General features: G+C 37.0%; 1 protein-coding gene across 2 annotated transcripts in view; it reads right to left on the bottom strand.

Moving 5' to 3' along the window:
- Positions 1 to 13,245: 13,245 nt before the first annotated feature.
- Trhr (thyrotropin releasing hormone receptor) overlaps positions 13,246 to 20,837 on the bottom strand; it is a 39,989-nt gene continuing 32,397 nt past the window's right edge. Inside the window, exons 3-4 of one of the 2 annotated variants that reach the window (NM_013696.2) lie at positions 19,614 to 20,000; positions 13,246 to 15,696 (exon numbers count right to left, since the gene is read on the bottom strand). In NM_013696.2, coding sequence (NP_038724.1) covers positions 15,691 to 15,696; positions 19,614 to 20,000 — 393 coding nt within the window. In that variant the 3' untranslated portion in view covers positions 13,246 to 15,690. Of the gene's footprint in view, positions 15,697 to 19,592; positions 20,001 to 20,837 lie in introns of those variants that run through there. The other variant, XM_006520747.1, reaches the window with a different exon arrangement.

Raw genomic sequence — 20,837 nt, 5'->3', positions numbered from 1 at the left:
CACAAATGCCAGCCCAGGCTACTATATGCAGCCAAACTCTCAATTAACATAGATGGAGAAACCAAAGTATTCCAAGACAAAAGCAAATTCACACAATATCTTTCCACGAATCCAGCCCTTCAAAGGATAATAACAGAAAAGAAGCAATACAAGGACGGAAATCACGCCCTAGAACAACCAAGAAAGTAATCCCTCAACAAACCTAAAAGAAGACAGCCACAAGAACAGAATGCCAACTCTAACAACAAAAATAAAAGGAAGCAACAATTACTTTGCCTTAATATCTCTTAATATCAATGGACTCAATTCCCCAATAAAAAGACATAGACTAACAGACTGGCTACACAAACAGGACCCAACATTCTGCTGCTTACAGGAAACCCATCTCAGGGAAAAAGACAGACACTACCTCAGAGTGAAAGGCTGGAAAACAATTTTCCAAGCAAATGGTCTGAAGAAACAAGCTGGAGTAGCCATTCTAATATCGGATAAAATCGACTTCCAACCCAAAGTTATCAAAAAAGACAAGGAGGGACACTTCATACTCATCAAAGGTAAAATCCTCCAAGAGGAACTCTCAATTCTGAATATCTACGCTCCAAAGGCAAGGACAGCCACATTCATTAAAGACACTTTAGTAAAGTTCAAAGCACACATTGCACCTCACACAATAATAGTGGGAGACTTCAACACACCGCTTTCATCAATGGACAGATCGTGGAAACAGAAACTAAACAGGGACACAGTGAAACTAACAGAAGTTATGAAACAAATGGACCTGACAGATATCTACAGAACATTTTATCCTAAAACAAAAGGATATACCATCTTCTCAGCACATCATGGGACCTTCTCCAAAATTGACCATATAATTGGTCACAAAACAGGCCTCAACAGATACAAAAATATTGAAATTGTCCCATGTATCCTATCAGACCACCATGGCCTAAGACTGATCTTCAATAACAACATACATAATGGAAAGCCAACATTCACGTGGAAACTGAACAACACTCTTCTCAATGATACCATGGTCAAGGAAGGAATAAAGAAAGAAATTAAAGACTTTTTAGAGTTTAATGAAAATGAAGCCACAACGTACCGAAACCTATGGGACACAATGAAAGCATTTCTAAGAGGGAAACTCATAGCTCTGAGTGCCTCCAAGAAGAAACGGGAGAGAGCACATACTAGCAGCTTGACAACACATCTAAAAGCTCTAGAAAAAAAGGAAGCAAATTCACCCAAGAGGAGTAGACGGCAGGAAATAATCAAACTCAGGGGTGAAATCAACCAAGTGGAAACAAGAAGAACTATTCAAAGAATTAACCAAACGAGGAGTTGGTTCTTTGAGAAAATCAACAAGATAGATAAACCCTTAGCCAGACTCACTAGAGGGCACAGGGACAAAATCCTAATTAACAAAATCAGAAATGAAAAGGGAGACATAACAATAGATCCTGAAGAAATCCAAAACACCATCAGATACTTCTACAAAAGGCTATACTCAACAAAACTGGAAATCCTGGACGAAATGGACAAATTTCTGGACAGATACCAGGTACCAAAGTTGAATCAGGATCAATTTGACCATCTAAACATTCCCATATCACCTAAAGAAATAGAAGCAGTTATTAATAGTCTTCCAGCCAAAAAAAAAGCCCAGGACCAGATCGGTTTAGTGCAGAGTTCTATCTGACCTTCAAAGAAGATTTAATTCCAGTTCTGCACAAACTATTTCACAAAATAGAAGTAGAAGGTGCTCTACCCAACTCATTTTATGAAGCCACTATTACTCTGATACCTAAACCACAGAAAGATCCAACAAAGATAGAGAACTTCAGACCAATTTCTCTTATGAATATCGATGCAAAAATCCTCAATAAAATTCTCGCTAACCGAATCCAAGAACACATTAAAGCAATCATCCATCCTGACCAAGGAGGTTTTATTCCAGGGATGCAGGGATGGTTTAATATACGAAAATCCATCAATGTAATCCATTATATAAACAAACTCAAAGACAAAAACCACATGATCATCTCGTTAGATGCAGAAAAAGCATTTGACAAGATCCAACACCCATTCATCATAAAAGTTTTGGAAAGATCAGGAATTCAAGGCTCATACCTAAACATGATAAAAGCAATCTACAGCCAACCAGTAGCCAACATCAAAGTAAATGGAGAGAAGCTGGAAGCAATCCCACTAAAATCAGGGACTAGACAAGGCTGCCCACTTTCTCTCTACCTTTTCAACATAGTACTTGAAGTATTAGCCAGAGCAATTCGACAACAAAAGGAGATCAAGGGGATACAAATTGGAAAAGAGGAAGTCAAACTATCACTTTTTGCAGATGATATGATAGTATATATAAGTGACCCTAAAAATTCCACCAGAGAACTCCTAAACCTGATAAACAGCTTCGGTGAAGTAGCTGGATATAAAATTAACTCAAACAAGTCAATGGCCTTTCTCTACACAAAGAATAAACAGGCTGAGAAAGAAATTAGGGAAACAACACCCTTCTCAATAGTCACAAATAATATAAAATATCTCGGCGTGACTCTAACTAAGGAAGTAAAAGATCTGTATGATAAAAACTTCAAGTCTCTGAAGAAAGAAATTAAAGAAGATCTCAGAAGATGGAAAGTTCTCCCATGCTCATGGATTGGCAGGATCAACATTGTAAAAATGGCTATCTTGCCTAAAGCAATCTACAGATTCAATGCAATCCCCATCAAAATTCCAACTCAATTCTTCAACGAATTAGAAGGAGCAATTTGCAAATTCATCTGGAATAACAAAAAACCTAGGATAGCAAAAACTCTTCTCAAGGATAAAAGAACTTCTGGGGGAATCACCATGCCTGACCTAAAGCTTTACTACAGAGCAATTGTGATAAAAACTGCATGGTACTGGTATAGAGACAGACAAGTAGACCAATGGAATAGAATTGAAGACCCAGAAATGAACCCACACACCTAGGGTCACTTGATCTTCGACAAGGGAGCTAAAACCATCCAGTGGAAGAAAGATAGCATTTTCAACAAATGGTGCTGGCACAACTGGTTGTTATCATGTAGAAGAATGCGAATTGATCCATACTTATCTCCTTGTACTAAGGTCAAATCTAAGTGGATCAAGGAACTTCACATAAAACCAGAGACACTGAAACTTATAGAGGAGAAAGTGGGGAAACGCCTTGAAGACATGGGCACAGGGGAAAAATTCCTGAACAGAACAGCAATGGCTTGTGCTGTAAGATCGAGAATTGACAAATGGGACCTAATGAAACTCCAAAGTTTCTGCAAGGCAAAAGACACCGTCAATAAGACAAAAAGACCACCAACAGATTGGGAAAGGATCTTTACCTATCCTAAATCAGATAGGGGACTAATATCCAACATATATAAAGAACTCAAGAAGGTGGACTTCAGAAAATCAAATAACCCCATTAAAAAATGGGGCTCAGAACTGAACAAAGAATTCTCACCTGAGGAATACCGAATGGCAGAGAAGCACCTGAAAAAATGTTCAACATCCTTAATCATCAGGGAAATGCAAATCAAAAACCCTGAGATTCCACCTCACACCAGTCAGAATGGCTAAGATCAAAAATTCAGGTGACAGCAGATGCTGGCATGGATGTGGAGAAAGAGGAACACTCCTCCATTGTTGGTGGGATTGCAGGCTTGTAAAACCACTCTGGAAATCAGTCTGGCCGTTCCTCAGAAAATTGGCCATAGTACTTCCGGAGGATCCAGCAATACCTCTCCTGGGCATATATCCAGAAGATGCCCCAAGTGGTAAGAAGGACACATGCTCCACTATGTTCATTACAGCCTTATTTATAATAGCCAGAAGCTAGAAAGAACGTAGATGCCCCTCAACAGAGGAATGGATACAGAAAATGTGGTACATCTACACAATGGAGTACTACTCAGCTATTAAAAAGAATGAATTTATGAAATTCCTAGGCAAATGGATGGACCTGGAGGGCATCATCCTGAGTGAGGTAACACATTCACAAAGGAACTCACACAATATGTACTCACTGATATAAGTGAATATTAGCCCAAAACCTAGGATACTCAAGATATAAGATACAATTTCCTAAACACATGAAACTCAAGAAAAATGAAGACTGAAGTGTGGACACTATGCCCCTCCTTAGAAGTGGGAACAAAACACCCATGGAAGGAGTTACAGAGACAAAGTTTGGAGCTGAGATGAAAGGATGGACCATGTAGAGACTGCCATATCTAGGGATCCACCCCATAATCAGCATCCAAACGCTGACACCATTGCATACACTAGCAAGATTTTATCGAAAGGACCCAGATGTAGCTGTCTCTTGTGAGAGTATGCTGGGGCCTAGCAAACACAGAAGTGGATGCTCACAGTCAGCTAATGGATGGATCATAGGGCTCCCAATGGAGGAGCTAGAGAAAATACCCAAGGAGCTAAAGGGATCTGCAACCCTATAGGTGGAACAACATTATGAACTAACCAGTACCCTGGAGCTCTTGACTCTAGCTGCATATGTATCAAAAGATGGCCTAGTTGGCCATCACTGGAAAGAGAGGCCCATTGGACACGCAAACTTTATATGCCCCAGTACAGGGGAACGCCAGGGCCAAAAAGGGGGAGTGGGTGGGTAGGGGAGTGGGGGTGGGTGGGTATGGGGGACTTTTGGTATAGCATTGGAAATGTAAATGAGCTAAATACCTAATAAAAAATGGGAAAAAAAAAAGACAGACACATGATACCCAAGCACAGGTAATGAGCCATAAGGCAGAATGTAGGTTAGAATAAAACGGATATTTTATGTTTTATCTAGTCAAAAAAGAGCCTAGCTACATGGCCAAGGAATTCATAAATATATTTTGAGTCTGATTCTTATTTCTGGGAACCTGGAGCTGGGAAGTCCTGGAACTGTTCCTCGTAGCCTGGTGGACTCTGGACCCATCACCCACCAAACCTCTGCCTTCCTGAATACCACTTCCCTTCAGTCTCTTCCACCCCTTCCTTCCAGTTTTGCTGCTTGGGCAGACTCCTAGTTGGTCTGTTCCCAGGAAGACTCCATATTCTGATCCATCATAGAGGACCCGCTGCACACAGAGCAGTTGTTTGAAGGCCTCCCAGGAGATCTACTGCAGCTAGGGCAACAGGAAAACCCCACAGGTAGTCAAATAAAGCTAGGGCCACAGGTCTACTGGGAGACCTGAAGAAACTCACAGACAAAAGAGGCAGACTCCATACAGTCACCCAGATCAACTAACACCAGGGATATCCAGATGGCAAAAGGCAAGCACAAGATCATAAGCAACAGAAGCCAAAATATGTAGGCATCATCAGAACCTAGTTTTCCCATCACAGCAAGCCTTGAATACACCAACATACCTGAAAATCAGGAATCTGTCCTAAAATCCTATCTCATGAAGATAATAGAGTCTTTTGAGGAGGATATTAATAATTCACTGAAAGAAATACAGGAAAACACAGGTAAACAGGTGAAGGCATTGAATAAAGTGATCCAAGACCTAAAAGTGAAATTAGAAACAATAAAAAAAAATACAAATGGAGGAAAACCTGGAAATGGAAAACCTAGGAAATATGTCAGGAAGTAAAGATGCAAGTATTACCAACAGAATACAAGAGATAGAAGAGAGAATCTCAGGTGTAGAAGATATGGTAGAAGAGATTGACACAACTGTCAAAGAAAATTCAAAGCATAAAAAACTCCTAACCCAAAGCATACAGGAAATTCAGGACACAATGAAAGGACAAAATCTAAGAATAATCTGAATAGAGGAGAACGAAAATTCCCAGGTCAAAGGACCTGAAAATGTCTTCAACAAAATCATAGAAGAAAACTTCCCCAACCTAAAGAAAGAGATGGCCATAAAGGTACAAGAAGCCTATAGAACACCAAATAAATGGGATCAGAAAAGAAAATCTTCTCATTACATAATTATCAAAACACTAAATGTACAGAGCAAAGAAAGAATATTAAAAGCTGCAAGAGGGGAAAGGCCAAGTAATATAGAAAGGTAGACCTAGCAAACACAGAAGTGGATGTTCACAGTCAGCTAATGGATGAATCATAGGGCTACCAATGGAGGAGCTAGAGAAAGTAGCCAAGGAGCTAAAGGGATCTGCAACCCTATGGGTGGAACAACATTATGAACTAACCAGTACCCCGGAGCTCTTGACTCTAGCTGCATATATATCAAAAGATGGCCTAGTCGGCCATCACTGGAAAGAGAGGCCCATTGGACTTGCAAACTTTATATGCCCCAGTACAGGGGAACACCAGGGCCAAAAAGGGGGAGTGGGTGGGCAGGGGAGTGGGGGTGGGTGGATATGGGGGACTTTTGGTATAGCATTGGAAATGTAAATGAGCTAAATACCTAATAAAAAATGGAAAAAAAAAAAAAAGAAAGAAAGGTAGACCTATCAGAATTATACCAGACTTCTTCTTAACAGACTATGAAAGCCAGAAGATCCTGGTCAGAGGTCATGAAGACTCTAAGAGAACACAAATGCCAGCCCAGGCTACTATACCCAGCAAAACATAGATGGAGAAACCAAAATATTCCAGGACAAAACCAAACTCAAACAGTATCTATCTACCAACACAGCCCTACAGAGGATCCTGGAAGGAAAACGCCAACACAAGAAAGGTACCTGCACCAAAGAAACGACAAAATATTAAGCATCTCACAACAAAGTCAAAAGCAGAGATCCACAAGCACATAAAGCAACCTACAAAAAGAAACCTATCAGGAACCAACAGTCATCTCTCTTTAATATCTCTCAATATTATTGGATTCAACTCACCTATAAAAAGACATAAGCTAACAGACTGGATACACAAACAAGATACAACATTTTACTGCATATAAGAAACACACCTCAATAACAAAAACAGATACTACCTCAGAGTAAAAGGATGGAAAAAGGTCTTCCAAGCAAATGGTCCCAGGAAACGAGCAGAAGTTGCCATCCTAATATCCAATAAAATAGACTTTCAGCCAACAGTTATCAAGCATGAGGAAGAACGGCACTTCATATTCATCAAGGGGAAAAATCCACCAAGAGAAAGTCTCAATTCTGAACATCTATGCCCCCAATGCAAGATCACCCAAATTCATAAAAGAAACTACTAAAACTCAAAACACACATTCAACCCCACACAATACTAGATGGGAGATTTCAACACCTCACTCTCACCATTTGACAGGTCACTGAAACAGAAACTAAACGGCGACACAGTGTAATAAGAGAGGTAATGAAAAAAATGGATTTAACAGATATCTACAGAACATTTCACCCTAAAACAAAAGAATGCACCTTCTTCTCAGTACCTCATGGTACTTTCTCCAAAAATCAACCATAGAATTGATCAGAAAACAACCCTCAACAGATACAAGAAGATTGAAATAATACCATGCATCCTATCAGATCACCGTGGCCTAAGGCTGGTCTTCAACAACAGCAAAAACTACAAAAAGCCCACATACACGTGGAAACTGAACAATTCTCTACTCCATAACAACTTGGTCAGGGAAGAAATAAAGAAATTAAAGACTTCCTAGAATTTAATAGAAGTTTTGACATATCATATGCAAACTTATGGGACACAATGAAAGCTGCTAATAGGAAAGTTCATAGCACTAATTGCCCTGGTAAAGAAACTGGAGAGATCTTATACTAACAACTTAACAGCATACCTGAGAGCTCTAGAACAAAAAGAAGCAAACTCACCCAAGAGGAGTAGAAGGCAGGAAATAGTCAAACTCAGGGCAGAAATTCAAATAGAAACAAAGAACAATACAAAGAATCAGCAAAACTAAAATCTGGTTCTTTGAGAGAATTAACAAGATATATAACCCCCTAGCCAAACTAACTGAAGGGACAAGAGGCAGTATTCAAATTAATAAAATCGGAAATCAAAAGAGAGACATAACAACAGAAATGGAGGAAATTCAAAAAAATCATCAGATCCTACTATAAAACTCTATATTCAACAAAACTGGAAAATCTAGATGAAATGGATGGTTTTCTAGACAGATGCCACATACAAAAGTTAAATTAAGATCAGGTAAACTATCTAAACAGGACCACATCACACAAGGAAATAGAAGAAGTGATTAAAAACCTCCCAACCAAGAAAAGTCCAGGGCCAGATGGATTTAGTGCAGAATTCTACCAGACCTTCAAAGAAAACCTGATACCAATTTTCCTCAAACTATTCCATAAAATAGAAACAGAAGGAATATTACCTAACTTGTTCTATGAAGCCACAATTACTCTGATACCTAAACTACACAAGGACCTAACCAAAAGAGAACTTTAGACCAATCTAGTGTAAGAATATTGATGCAAAAATACTCAATAAAATTCTTGTAAACTGATCCAAGAACACATTAAAACCATCATTCATCAAGATCAAGTATTCATCAAGGGGAAAAAAATCCACAAAGAGAAAGTCTCAATTCTAAACATCTATGCCCCAAATGCAAAATCACCCAAATTCCCAGGGATGCAAAGTTGGTTTAATAGATGAAAATCCATGAATGTAATTCACTATATAAACAAACTTAAAGAAAAAAATTACATGGTCATCTCCTTAGATGCAGAAAAAAATTTTGACAAAATACAACACCTCTTCATGTTAAAAGTATGGAAAGATCTGGAATTCAAGACCCATACCTAAACATAATAAAAACAATTTATGACAAACCAACAACCAATATCAAATGAAATGGAGGCATACTTAAAGCAATCCCACTGAAATCGGGAACAAGACAAGGATGCCCACTCTCCCCATATCTATTCAATATAGTACTCAAAGCATTTCTAGAACAATAAGACAACACAAAGAGATCAAGGGGATAGAAATTGGTAAAGAAGAAATAAAGGTATCACTTTTTGCAGATGATATGATAGTATACATAAGCGACCCCAAAAATTCTACCAGAGAACTTCTCTAGCTAATAAACAACTTCAGCAAAGTGGCCAGATATAAAATTAACTCAAATAAATCACTACTCTTCCTTTATACAAAGGATAAATAGGCTGTGAAAGAAATTAGGGAAACAACTCTCTTCATAATAGCCACAAATAATATAAAATATCTTGGGGTAACTCTAACCAAATAAGTGAAAGATCTGTATGACAATAACTTCAAGTCTCTGAAGAAAGAAATCAAAGAAGATCTCAGAAGATGGAAAGATCTCTCATGCTCATGGATTGACAGAATTAACATAGTAAAAATGGTCATCCTACCAAAGGCAATCTATAGATTCAATGCAATCCTTATCAAAATCCCAACAGAATTCTTCAAAGACATGGAAAGAGCAATTCTCAAAGTCATCTAGAAAAGCAAAAAACCCAGAATAGCAAAAAGAGATTTTAACAATAAAAGGAAAGCTGGGGAATCACCATCCCTGATCTCAAGCTTTACTACAGAGCACTAGTGATAAAAACTGCATGGTATTGGTACAGTGATAGACACATTGATCAATGGAACAGAACTGAATAACCCCCCAAAAAACCACACACTTTTGGTCGCTTGACCTTTGACAAAGAGGACAAAAATATACAATGGAAAAAAGAAAGCATCTTCAATAAATGGTGCTGGTCTATCTGGCTGTCTGTATGTAGAAGAATGAAAATAGACCCATATTTGTCACTTTGTACCAAGTTCAATCCAAATAGATAAAGGACCTCAATATAAAACCAGATACACTGAATCTAATAGAAGAGAATGTGGGAAAGAGCCTTGAATTCATTGACAGAGGGGGAAAATATCCTAAACAGAACTCCAATGGCTCAAGCTCTAAGATCAAGAACTGATAAATAGGACCTCATGAAATTGGAAAGCTTCTGTAAGAAAAGGACATAATCAACGAGACAAATCGGCAACCTACAGATTGGGAAAAAAATCTTCACTAACCCCACTTCTGATAGAGGGCTAATATCCAAAATATATGAAGAACTCAAGAAGTTAATCACCATAAAATCAAACAACCCAATCAAAAAATGGGGTATAGAACTAAATCGAGAATTCACAACTGAAGAATCTCGAATGACTGAGAAGCACCTAAAGAAATGTTCAAAGTCCTTAGTGGTCAGATCAATGCAAATCAAAACGACTCTGAGATTCCACCTTACACCAATCAGAATGGCTGAGATCAAAACCACAGGTGACAGCACATGTTGGGGGAGGATGTGAAGAAAGAGGAAAACTCCTCTATTTCTGATGGGATTGCAAACTGGTACTACCACTCGGGAAATCAATTTCGAGTTTTCTCAGAAAATTGGAAATAGATCTACCTGAAGACCCAGCTATACCACTCTTGGAAATATACCCAAAAGATGTCACACCATGTTCAAAGTGGCCTTATTTGTGATAGCCAGAAGCTGGAAACAACCTAGATGTCCTACGATAGAAGAATGCATACAGAAAATGTGGTTAATTTGCACAATGGAATACTACTCAGCTATTAAAAACAATGACTTCATGAAATTCACAATCAAATGGATGGAACTAGAAAATATTATCCTGAGTGAGATAACTCAGACCCACAAGGACATGCATAGTATGTACTCACTAATAAGTGGATATTAGCTTAAAAAAAAAAGTATGGATTACCCAAAAAGTATGGATTGTCCACAGATCTCAAAAAGCTCAACAAGCTAAAGTGCTCAAGTAGGCCTCAGTCCCACTTGGGAGAGAGAAGGAAGCAATCACAAGTGGGGAGGGAGGGAGGGACCTGGGAGGGAAATTGGAAGAAGGAGGGGAGGGAAGAAAGGGTAACCAGATCTGTTACTGGGAGAGTGAGAAGGACTGAAGCCCTGAAGGCCAGCAGAAGGAATATAAACAGGTAACCTCAGGAAATAGGAGTTTGGGGGATCCCCCAGAATGCACCAGAGACCTGGGAGGTGAGAGACTCTCAGGAATCAAAGGGAGGGACCTTAGATGAAATGACAGTAAGGAGAGGGAACTTATAGAGCCTATGTCCAGCAGGAAGACAGGACAGCATGTAAGGGATGGGTTGCCATCACACAGTCACAACTCTGAACCATAATTGTTCCTATCTGAAAGAATTCCAGGGATGGAAATGGAGAGGAGCCTGAGAAAAAGAAGTCCAGAGACAGGCGCAAAGTGGGATCCTGCTTGAGGGGAAGTCCCAAGGCCTCACACTATTATTGAGGCTTGACTGCCCCCCAAAAGCCCAATAAGCAGCTAAAAGAGTCAGATGCAGATATTTGCACCCAACCAATGGACAGAAGCAGCTAACCCCTGTGTTGAATTAGGGAAGGCTGAAAGTAGTTGAGGAGAAGGGCGATCCTGCAGAAGGACCAGAAGTCTCAATTAATCTGGACCCCCCGAGATATCTCAAACACTGGACCACCAAACAGGCAGCATACACCAGATGATATGAGGCCCCCAACATACATACAGTAGAGGACTGCCGGGTTTGTGTTCATTCAGAGATGATGCACCTAACCCTCAAGAGACTGGAGGCCCAAGGGAGTTTAGAGGTCAGGTGGGGTGGAGGCATCCATGTGGAGACAGGTGGGTTGGGAAGGAGGTGTGGGATATGGAGCAGTTGGAGGGTGAATAGAGTGATTGGGAATAGAATATGGAGGATAAAAAATAAATCAATTAAAAAAATAAAGGCAAGTATTTGAGGGTTGTTTCTAATGTGGACAGTGGAAGCTTAGCCATCAGAATTATTCCACCAGAAAAATTCATGTAATTTAACACTGGGTTTCATTTGTTCCTGTCTGATTGCTTTTCCCAGGTGTCTTAACTTCCTTGAAATTTTTGCTCATATGTTCATTTGAAAGGTTTTCAAGAGCTTTTTAGAATGTGCTGCACAAAGAGGCCATTCCTTCACTTTTCTGGACGGGGAAGAAGTGTACTGTGTGTGGACTTGTCTACCACAGCTGGGATGACATCACAGAATCGCGATGCTGTTGGGAACAAGGCAGCAGAAGATGCTGCCACCACTGATATTTACAGATTTACAATGGCATAATGTGCCAGCAGAAAGTGTATTTGAGGAAGGGATAGGAAAGGCAAATATATATTCATGAATATATATATATATATATTGAAGCTTAAGTTATTTTAAGATTACTATGAATAAATGAATATTGTTTGTAATCGACGAGTTCTCAAGTTTCATGGTTTCTGTGGGGAACCTGGATGCAGTTAGCATGTGTCATATGTACTGTTTCGTCTTTACTGAAACTACTTTTAAAAATGAATCCATTCATTCTCATTGACCTACAAAGATTCTTGAAAGGTCCATTATTTCCCAGGTACTGAGCAAATTGCTGCCCTTGGTGGACCTAGGGGAGAAAGCATGGACTTTTTTCACTTCATTGTCATTTTCAGGAGATCTGGAAAAGAACAAACATAACTTGATAAAAATCTATTTTAGGACTTATAAAAATTGAGGAGTTATAAAAAACCTAAGATGCTACTTGTCACAGTATAAGGAAAGTATTCTTTGAATGATGAATAGTATTATGATTGATAATCTTGAGGCATCTAAATGAATCTTCTCTTGCCCTATGAAAGTAATAGTACTTCAAGTATACACACACACACACACACACACACACACACACACACACACACACACACTAAACCTCTGTGTTCGGCTGTGAAACAATTGGGGTCATTTAACAAATCTGAGATTTACTGAAGCATAAAATTCCTTTTCTATGCCAAAAGGCATTTTAATGTGTTTCTTGGTAGTATGTTGTAGGCACTGGCGAAACTTGTTTAACCAGTTACAGACATGTCTCAGATTATTTGAAATTGAAAGAGTGTCAGGGTCATCTGCTTTATTGAGTATACTTTGTTATTATTGAAAAAGAGACAATAAGAAATATTTGAAGCAATTACTTCAAACAAAATTTCAGCCATTTCTTAACTGTGATTTTTGTCTCAGCTAATATTAACTTTAAATAAATGTATTAGCGCCAGTGTAATCATGGATAACATAACAAGTTAATCATTTTTCTACCAATACACATTAATGTCTTACTAAAGATGAAAAGTACTTGTGTATTATTTGTAATTATTTGGAAAAAACAGTGGTATATGCTAGGTAACTATGTATCAAAATAAAATTCTTGGAGCATATGGTTTAGAGTCAAGGTATACCAAAATAGGATACCTTCAAAGCAAAGAAACCAAAGGACTGGCTCTTTCAGTTTGATACTTTATTGCTCATACATACACATACAAAAACAGTTTCACACTGCAGAGAGAACACATAATATCGCACTTTCTTAAAGAAGATTCTTTGTTCATGTGGACACAATGGTTAATCTCCCAGCAATGAGATGAGTCAGCATACAGCTTTCTACAACTGGTGAAAGGAAACCAAACCATTCAGAGGCATGTTGTAAGAAATCAATCATTCAGGAGCACAATAGAAGCAACATGCAAGTCAACAGGTAGAAGGGGTTAGAAGCTAAGGAGTTTCACTGCTTATCAGTTTCACATTTAATACGGATGCTTAGGCTTATGAAGGACCTATGAGCTATCTTGGATCTCTATGGTTAGCATAACTGGATAACTTCGTGGCTATTATGGGCCTCTGAATCATATATACATAAATAAATATGCCCCATATACAACGACAATGTAATATAGAAAAGATATATACATATACAGCACAGTTTTTACTTGGAAAATTATGACTTTAGGATACTTACAGAATTATAACACTTAGGAGACAAATAGCATTCTATATTTTTTATAGATAAGTGAAATTCACAATGTTCAGAAAATACATGACAGCTTACTAATATACACATCTATTTACTGTGTCTGGATGAATATTTCCTCATCAAATATAAGCACTAGGAAGTACTTTACCTCCCTTCCTTTCCTTTCTCCTAGTTGCTTGCGTTAATCAATCTCTGATGAATCACACTGTACTGGACACATACCCATAACACCTGGAGTTTTTTCTTTTCACCCTACACCTCCTCATCTTTCTTTTCTTACATCAGTTGGCTTTTCCTAACTATCTAAACCAGGTCTAATCTTAAAAGAACTTTCAAGCTTCCCTAACAGGTTGTTCTAATTACTCTATCACCCCCTGATATTCTTTTCCCTATGAGGAATTCTAATGTTTGTAGTCTGAAATTATGCAACTTCTCTCTCTATCATATACTCTGCACATTCTATTCACATGTCAGTGATAATATGTTGTCATTCTCTGAAAGTATATGTGATAATCTTGATCATTATTAAATTAGGTGAGATATGTGAGAGTACTATTGAACTTTGCACTCACAATATATACACAGGGATAGTTGTGACCACTCTCTGACACAATATAGTACATTTTAATGAGCCAGGAGAATGGTTTAAAATGATGAAAAAAACAATAAAGTTTTATAATAGTAAAGAAATCTATGGGAAAATCAGGAGTCACAAAAATTTTAGGTTATATTTCTTAGTTGGAGATTCATCAATTTACTTATTCATTCATTCATTCATTCATTCATTCACTCATTCAACAGAAAGTCAATGTCAGGCTCATCATCTTAGTTTAATTTGTGGGATACAAACATGAAATGAGCTTGTCCTACATGGGGTTTTCTGTTTATTTGCCTATTTAGAGTTATTGGTTATTCAAGGGTCTTGAAGCATATATGTAGAGGCTCAGAACAAATTGATTTTCAGAATGTGTTCAGCATCATCCAGCAAATGACAATTTTTTGAGACATATTAAGAAAAGACATGCCAGTAATTTTTGTATATATCAAACCAAGAATGGCTTGTCCTCATGGCTAGGGATTAAATTTTGCTTCCTTATTGTACCATCCTGTATCATTTCAGTACCACGATGTTCTTACTGACTTCTGAAGGAAGACCTTTGGTCAGTTGAAACCATCCTGTTCTGAGTCATATTGAATTTTTAAAAAGATTTCATTTTAGTAATACCAGTTCAAGATGTTCTTGAAGAAGTTCATATTCGCTCTTGTTTGGCAGTCAAAGAAAAGCTATATGCACAAGAACTGAGTCCATTTTTCTATAAAGAGAGAGTCACTTGCAAGCTTGCAATGATGCTAGCCAACAGTACTGATTACCCCATTCTCTTAGCATAACTGTCAATATGCTTCACATTCCCATTATTCCAGTTGAGACTCTACAGTGTGAACCTCCATCAAGGCTTACAGTCATTATTTGACTATGTGGTTTATTGGTCACTAAATTCTTGTCTTGCTACATCCAGATTTGATAGTTTTAGACAATGTATCATCTTAACTGGTATTACATATTTCAGCCTTTTTCAGTTTTCTAGGTATAATTCTTAAAATATGAAATAAACATATTTTATTTGGTTAGCATGAATTTGCTTGGTATAAAAGAATGCTATTTACATATTTTTGACATGACAACTTTGAGTACGCACATCCATGATCACTCTTGTCAAAGAAGATTATTTGAGTTTTGAATTAAGCACACCATAGGTTAAACTTGTCACTTGATGTAGTCCGTAAGTTGCTGAAAATCTTAATAGTGAACTGCTTCCCAGTATGTAACTTGCCTGAAGACATCTGTTGCTGAATTATTTGAGATCATAATTATGAAATAAATATACATGAAGAACATTATAGGGTTCTTTATGGCCTTCTTTAGTTCTGTGGTAAGTAAAAATAAAAAATTAAAACAGTTATTTCTAATCATAGTCCATTAAAAATAGATTATATAAATAATTCTTTTATTAAGTCATCTTAGAAATTTTCAACTAGACTATTAAAAACTGCTTTGTGCTATATTTTTTATGATTCTAATCTGTATTCTAAACATTGACTAAAAGTTTAAGAGTATAACATCTTGAAGTTATATCATGCATACCTGCTTTTTTTCATTTGGTTAAGTTTTGTAAGAATAGAAATATGCATTTGTCTCATAAAATTTTAGCAATGGTTTTACATATACTTAATGTTACTTTTCTAGTTTCTGAGTGAAGCTTGTGAAATGTCAAGCCTCTACTCTATACTTTGAAAAAAAAGCCACATTAAATAACGTATCTCTATATGATTCCTACTATATAAATCATGACAAGGCTAAATAGGAATTTTAGAAGCAACAGACCAATTTTTCTTTTATTTAAAAGGGATTTTTATAAAAATTAAAATTTGTGTAATGTTTTCCTATATATAGTGCATTATCAATAGAGAGACAACATTATCCATAGAGAGTTCTAACAGACTGAGATTAATCAGTTCAATGTTTTTCTGGATATTTGTTACCAACTGAAGAAATTCAAAATGAATTGCTTCAAAGTCTCATTTTTGTGCCTTCATAGCCAGAGAGATTCCAAATATTTGGGATGTGTTTTCTCACTCACATATGATTTTCTGACTTCATATACAAAATTTATCTTCTCTAGATGTTGAATTGACATAAAAACAATATTGAATATTTTATTTGTAAAATTTATAAATTATGGGTTAATAATTTATTTTCCTCATAAAAGTTATTTTTTCCCATCATAATTTTTATAGATTTAAAGTACTTTATATGCTATCAGTAGGGGTTTTACATTTTTAAAGAAGAGAGCAGAATAGTGTAGCTCTTGCATTCCTAAGACATATACTCTGTATAGAGCAACTCCGCCATCTACTTAAAGCCTAGTTAGATTTTACTACATTTTCTTTTACATGGATTTACTAAATTTTAGCACAAATTACCCATCACTTTTGGTAGATTATAAAGGTATATGCGTGGTTCTATGCTTTTCATCTACTTAAAAATGCTTATAGAATTTCAGTTTTTTCTATTCATCTTCAGGATGTAGAATACTTGAGATCTATGTTAAACTTTAAAAATATATTAACCAGACTGAGGAAGAAACCCTAGGAAAATACCATGGATACACGGATTTATGTTTGCTTGTATTATTCATTCACTTCTGTCCACTTTCCTGCCTGAAGTCCCTCAGCAATGAATAAAATTGGAAGTAATATAACGACTCTAGAAGCATTATTAAGGGAGTTATTAGTAACATTATTTTACTATACCAGCAAATTTTAATTTAGTCTTTTAGTATCTATTTGATGATATATGGTTTTGATTATCAATGGAAATATTTTATGAGTTAATGTATCATAATACTGAATATTTCAGAAAGTTATACCTCCTTTGTGTAAATTCAGCTATCTGTTATGCATTATTTAAGAATATTTGATTTTATAATGGCATTTTCTTTAAAGTTGAAACATTATGAACCACATTCTTTTGAATTTGTCATATGGTCAAAAAGTAAAACTACCAAGCAACTTTTCAAAAACTAAAAGGGGAAAACTAAGGCTAAATACTAAACTTCCAAAGGTCAGAAAAGTGCATTTTTTCTTGTATATATATATATATAACATGTTGTTTTCATTATCTGATATTGTAGTGTGTGTGTGTGTGTGTGTGTAGCCATTAGATCACAAGAATTTAATTGTCAACTTTACAAAAGGAAAAAGAAACATCTCTGTAGTCACCACACTGTTTAGGAAAATACCATGGATACTTCTCAAGACATGGTAGTGGAGATTATGGTACTTAAGTATCCACCAGTATGTGGAAGACATAGCAGATGTTCAATGATATTATTTCCTTCTCCTAATATAAGAGTTCTAATATATTCCAATTCTCTTTGTACATAAATTTATACACATCTAGGTATTTGTATGTGCCTAAACACATATTTATGTCATTTAAGGTTTGCTTATACTAGTGTCCTATCCAATAATAATAATAATAATAATAATAATAATAATAATAATTTCATAATGTAAATGTAATTAAAATAGATCACTTAGTGTCATGGGAATAGGCTTCTGATACTCTCTGAATCTATTTTGTTACATTGTATTACTAATATGGTAGCAGGCAGAAGAAATGTCTTCCTGGAGTAGATGAAGAAAAATTTCATACAAGCGTATTTAGAATGGGTCCTGTTTGACAGTGTTTTACATAAAGAGTAGTGTTCTTTATTAAGAAGGTGTGATGGGTTAATTATCATTATCAATTACATTTCAAAGAAAATCCATGAACTAAAGATATAGGCTGGATAAAGTATTATGGGGTACTTGAAAATATGACATTTTGACCTAACAATTAAAAATTGATGACAATGAAGCTATCACCAAGGTCAACTTATATTCTTTAATATCTGATTTGATGCATCCCGGTGTCTGAGTTAATTGAAGAGGAACTGTAAGCCTTCTGGGTAGATGCACATTCAGATATGTCTAATAATAATTGGGACACTAGTTCAAATTCAACATGTAGAGGTAAGGGAGTGATAATAGTATGAAATCAGTTTTAAAATAAAGTCAGCAGACTTGTTGTGCTTTGAGTTAGACTATAAGCAAAATATTCTCAGTACTTGAAATAAAATGAATCTGAAAAATGACCAGGGGGAGAAATGAAAGATAAGAGCATGCAAGTTAAAGTCTAAATTAGAGTCGGGCATCTTCACCTTGAGACAAAATAGCCAGAATTTGGCTGGTTTCAAGTAAGAACAATACGTCAGAAACTGTTTCCGACTTTGAAGCATGTTTCAGCAGGAAGGAGTTACTTGACATAGCTCAAGAGTTAAGAACAAGAGTGTTCCAAGGGAATTTCAACCTTAAAGGTTTTGAGAAAATGGTGAAATCATGTTTTAAACACTTGGACTGGTATTTTTTTATACATTTGAATATTCACTATATGATAGCTGGCATCTTCACAGCTATTTGAACTGGATACATCTTTACCCCATCCTTTATTTAGGAAGCCTGAAGAGTTGGTAAAACATAGGTTTGCTTTGTCATCAAATCCACATGTCTCTGCAAACTTTATATGCTCCAGTACAGGGGAACGCCAGGGCCAAAAAGTGGGAATGGGTGGGTAGGGAAGTGGGGTGGGGGAGGGTATGGGGGACTTTTGGGATAGCATTGGAAATGTAATTGAGGAAAATACGTAATAAAAATATTTAAATAAAACAAAACAAAACAAAAAAATCCACATGTCTCTAAAATTTGGGGAATATTTTGAGTTTCTAGTTTGTTCTTTTTAAAATGTATTTCAGTTATTCATGAAATAGCACTGTACTTTGGTAAATGAAATATGAAAACAAAACATTTAAAAATTGCATGTTGCCAAGTTACCAAATGTATAGGTATTTGGAATGTGTGTGTGTGTGTGTGTGTGTGTGTGTGTGAAATCACATTTAATAAAGCTGTATGGAATTTAAAATGGTATCTAGTCTTCATGGGAATGTCTTTACCACACGAAAGAGAATGACTTCCCAAATTAAATGAGGCAAACAGCCTTTTACTTTCCATCATTTATCCCCTGCAGAGTTAGACTCTCTTTTTGTGATTCTAGTTTGGAAAGAAGGAAAGTGAAAAACCAGTGTCATGGGTTAAAGTATGCAGGGCCAAGCTTTCTAAGAGCAAAGCCAAGCCTCCCTGTGATGCCTCCAGTGCAAGTATTGTCTTGGATAACAACGCAGATTCAACATGTTACCATGATTCATTTTTCTCTCATTCATGAATCAGCTCTGACTAAAGGTTACCTCAGAGGCCAAGCAGGTGTCATCAAAGGACACTTTTGTGGTTGACACATACGTATCGGTGACGGTGATATCTTCTAGCTCTGTGCTGAAGCGGTCTGACTCCTTGATGACACTGTAATTTAGGGCCACACTGTAGTTAGCAGCTTTTTCTGTGGGCTTCTGCTTGCAATTGCAGAGCTTCCTGAAGGCTGCACGAAATTTCTGAGACATGAGGTTGTAAATCACTGGGTTGATGGCACTGTTGAGATAAATGCAAATTCTGCAAAAGAGCAAGAACCAATTTTCCTGGAAAGGGCTGGAGAGAAATGAGTTGACAACCACAAGAGTCCTGTAGGGCATCCATAAAAGGGCAAACAGAATTACAACCACTGCGAGCATCTTGGTGACCTATGGAGAAACAGAAAGAAAAGCAGTGCAAACACCAATGGAAACAGAACAAAGTGACCCTACTGTTCCCTTTCTCAGCCAAGTCTCTCTTTCCCAAGATGTAGGCTGAGCCTGTCTTTCAGTCAGCTTTTTAATTTGGAATTTGAACTCAGAAAGCAGGATTGAAGGAGCAGAGGAAAATATGACACATAAGGAAAGAACAAAATTGGAATTTGATTGAGATAGCTCTCAATTAAGTAACTGGACTCAAATTATGTATTCCAGAATTATCTGCCCTAAATGATATTTATCCATCATCTGCATACTGTCATTTGTTGAAGGATGTCTGTACTGGCTAGTTTTGTGTCAACTTGACACAGCTGGAGTTATCACAGAGAAAGGAGCTTCAGTTGAGGAAATGCCTTCATGAGATACAGCTGTAAGGCATTTTCTCAATTAGTGATCAAGGGGGAAAGGCCCCTTGTGGGTGGTGCCATCTCTGGGCTGGTAGTCTTGGTTCTATAAGAGAGCAGGCTGAGCAAGCCAGGGGAAGCAAGCCAGTAAAGAACATCCCTCCATGGCCTCTGCATCAGCTCCTGCTCCCTGACCTGCTTGAGTTCCAGTCTTGACTTCTTTCAGTGATGAACAGCAATGTGGAAATGTAAGCTGAATAAACCCTTTCCTCCCCAACTGCTTCTTGGTAATGATGTTTGTGCAGGAATAGAAACCCCGACTAAGACAATGTCCTTAAATACTTAAAAACCTCTATATTACCCGGAGTCTACCTTAGGTATTCCTGGGGACTTTATGAGAAACTTCACCAATAAAAGAGTACTGCCATAGAGAGACCATTGAATA

The sequence above is a fragment of the Mus musculus genome, chromosome 15, assembly GCF_000001635.26.
Source record: "Mus musculus strain C57BL/6J chromosome 15, GRCm38.p6 C57BL/6J".
Taxonomy (NCBI): domain Eukaryota; kingdom Metazoa; phylum Chordata; class Mammalia; order Rodentia; family Muridae; genus Mus; species Mus musculus.
Note: the sequence above shows the minus strand (reverse complement) of the source record. Positions and strands in the feature narration are given on the sequence as shown.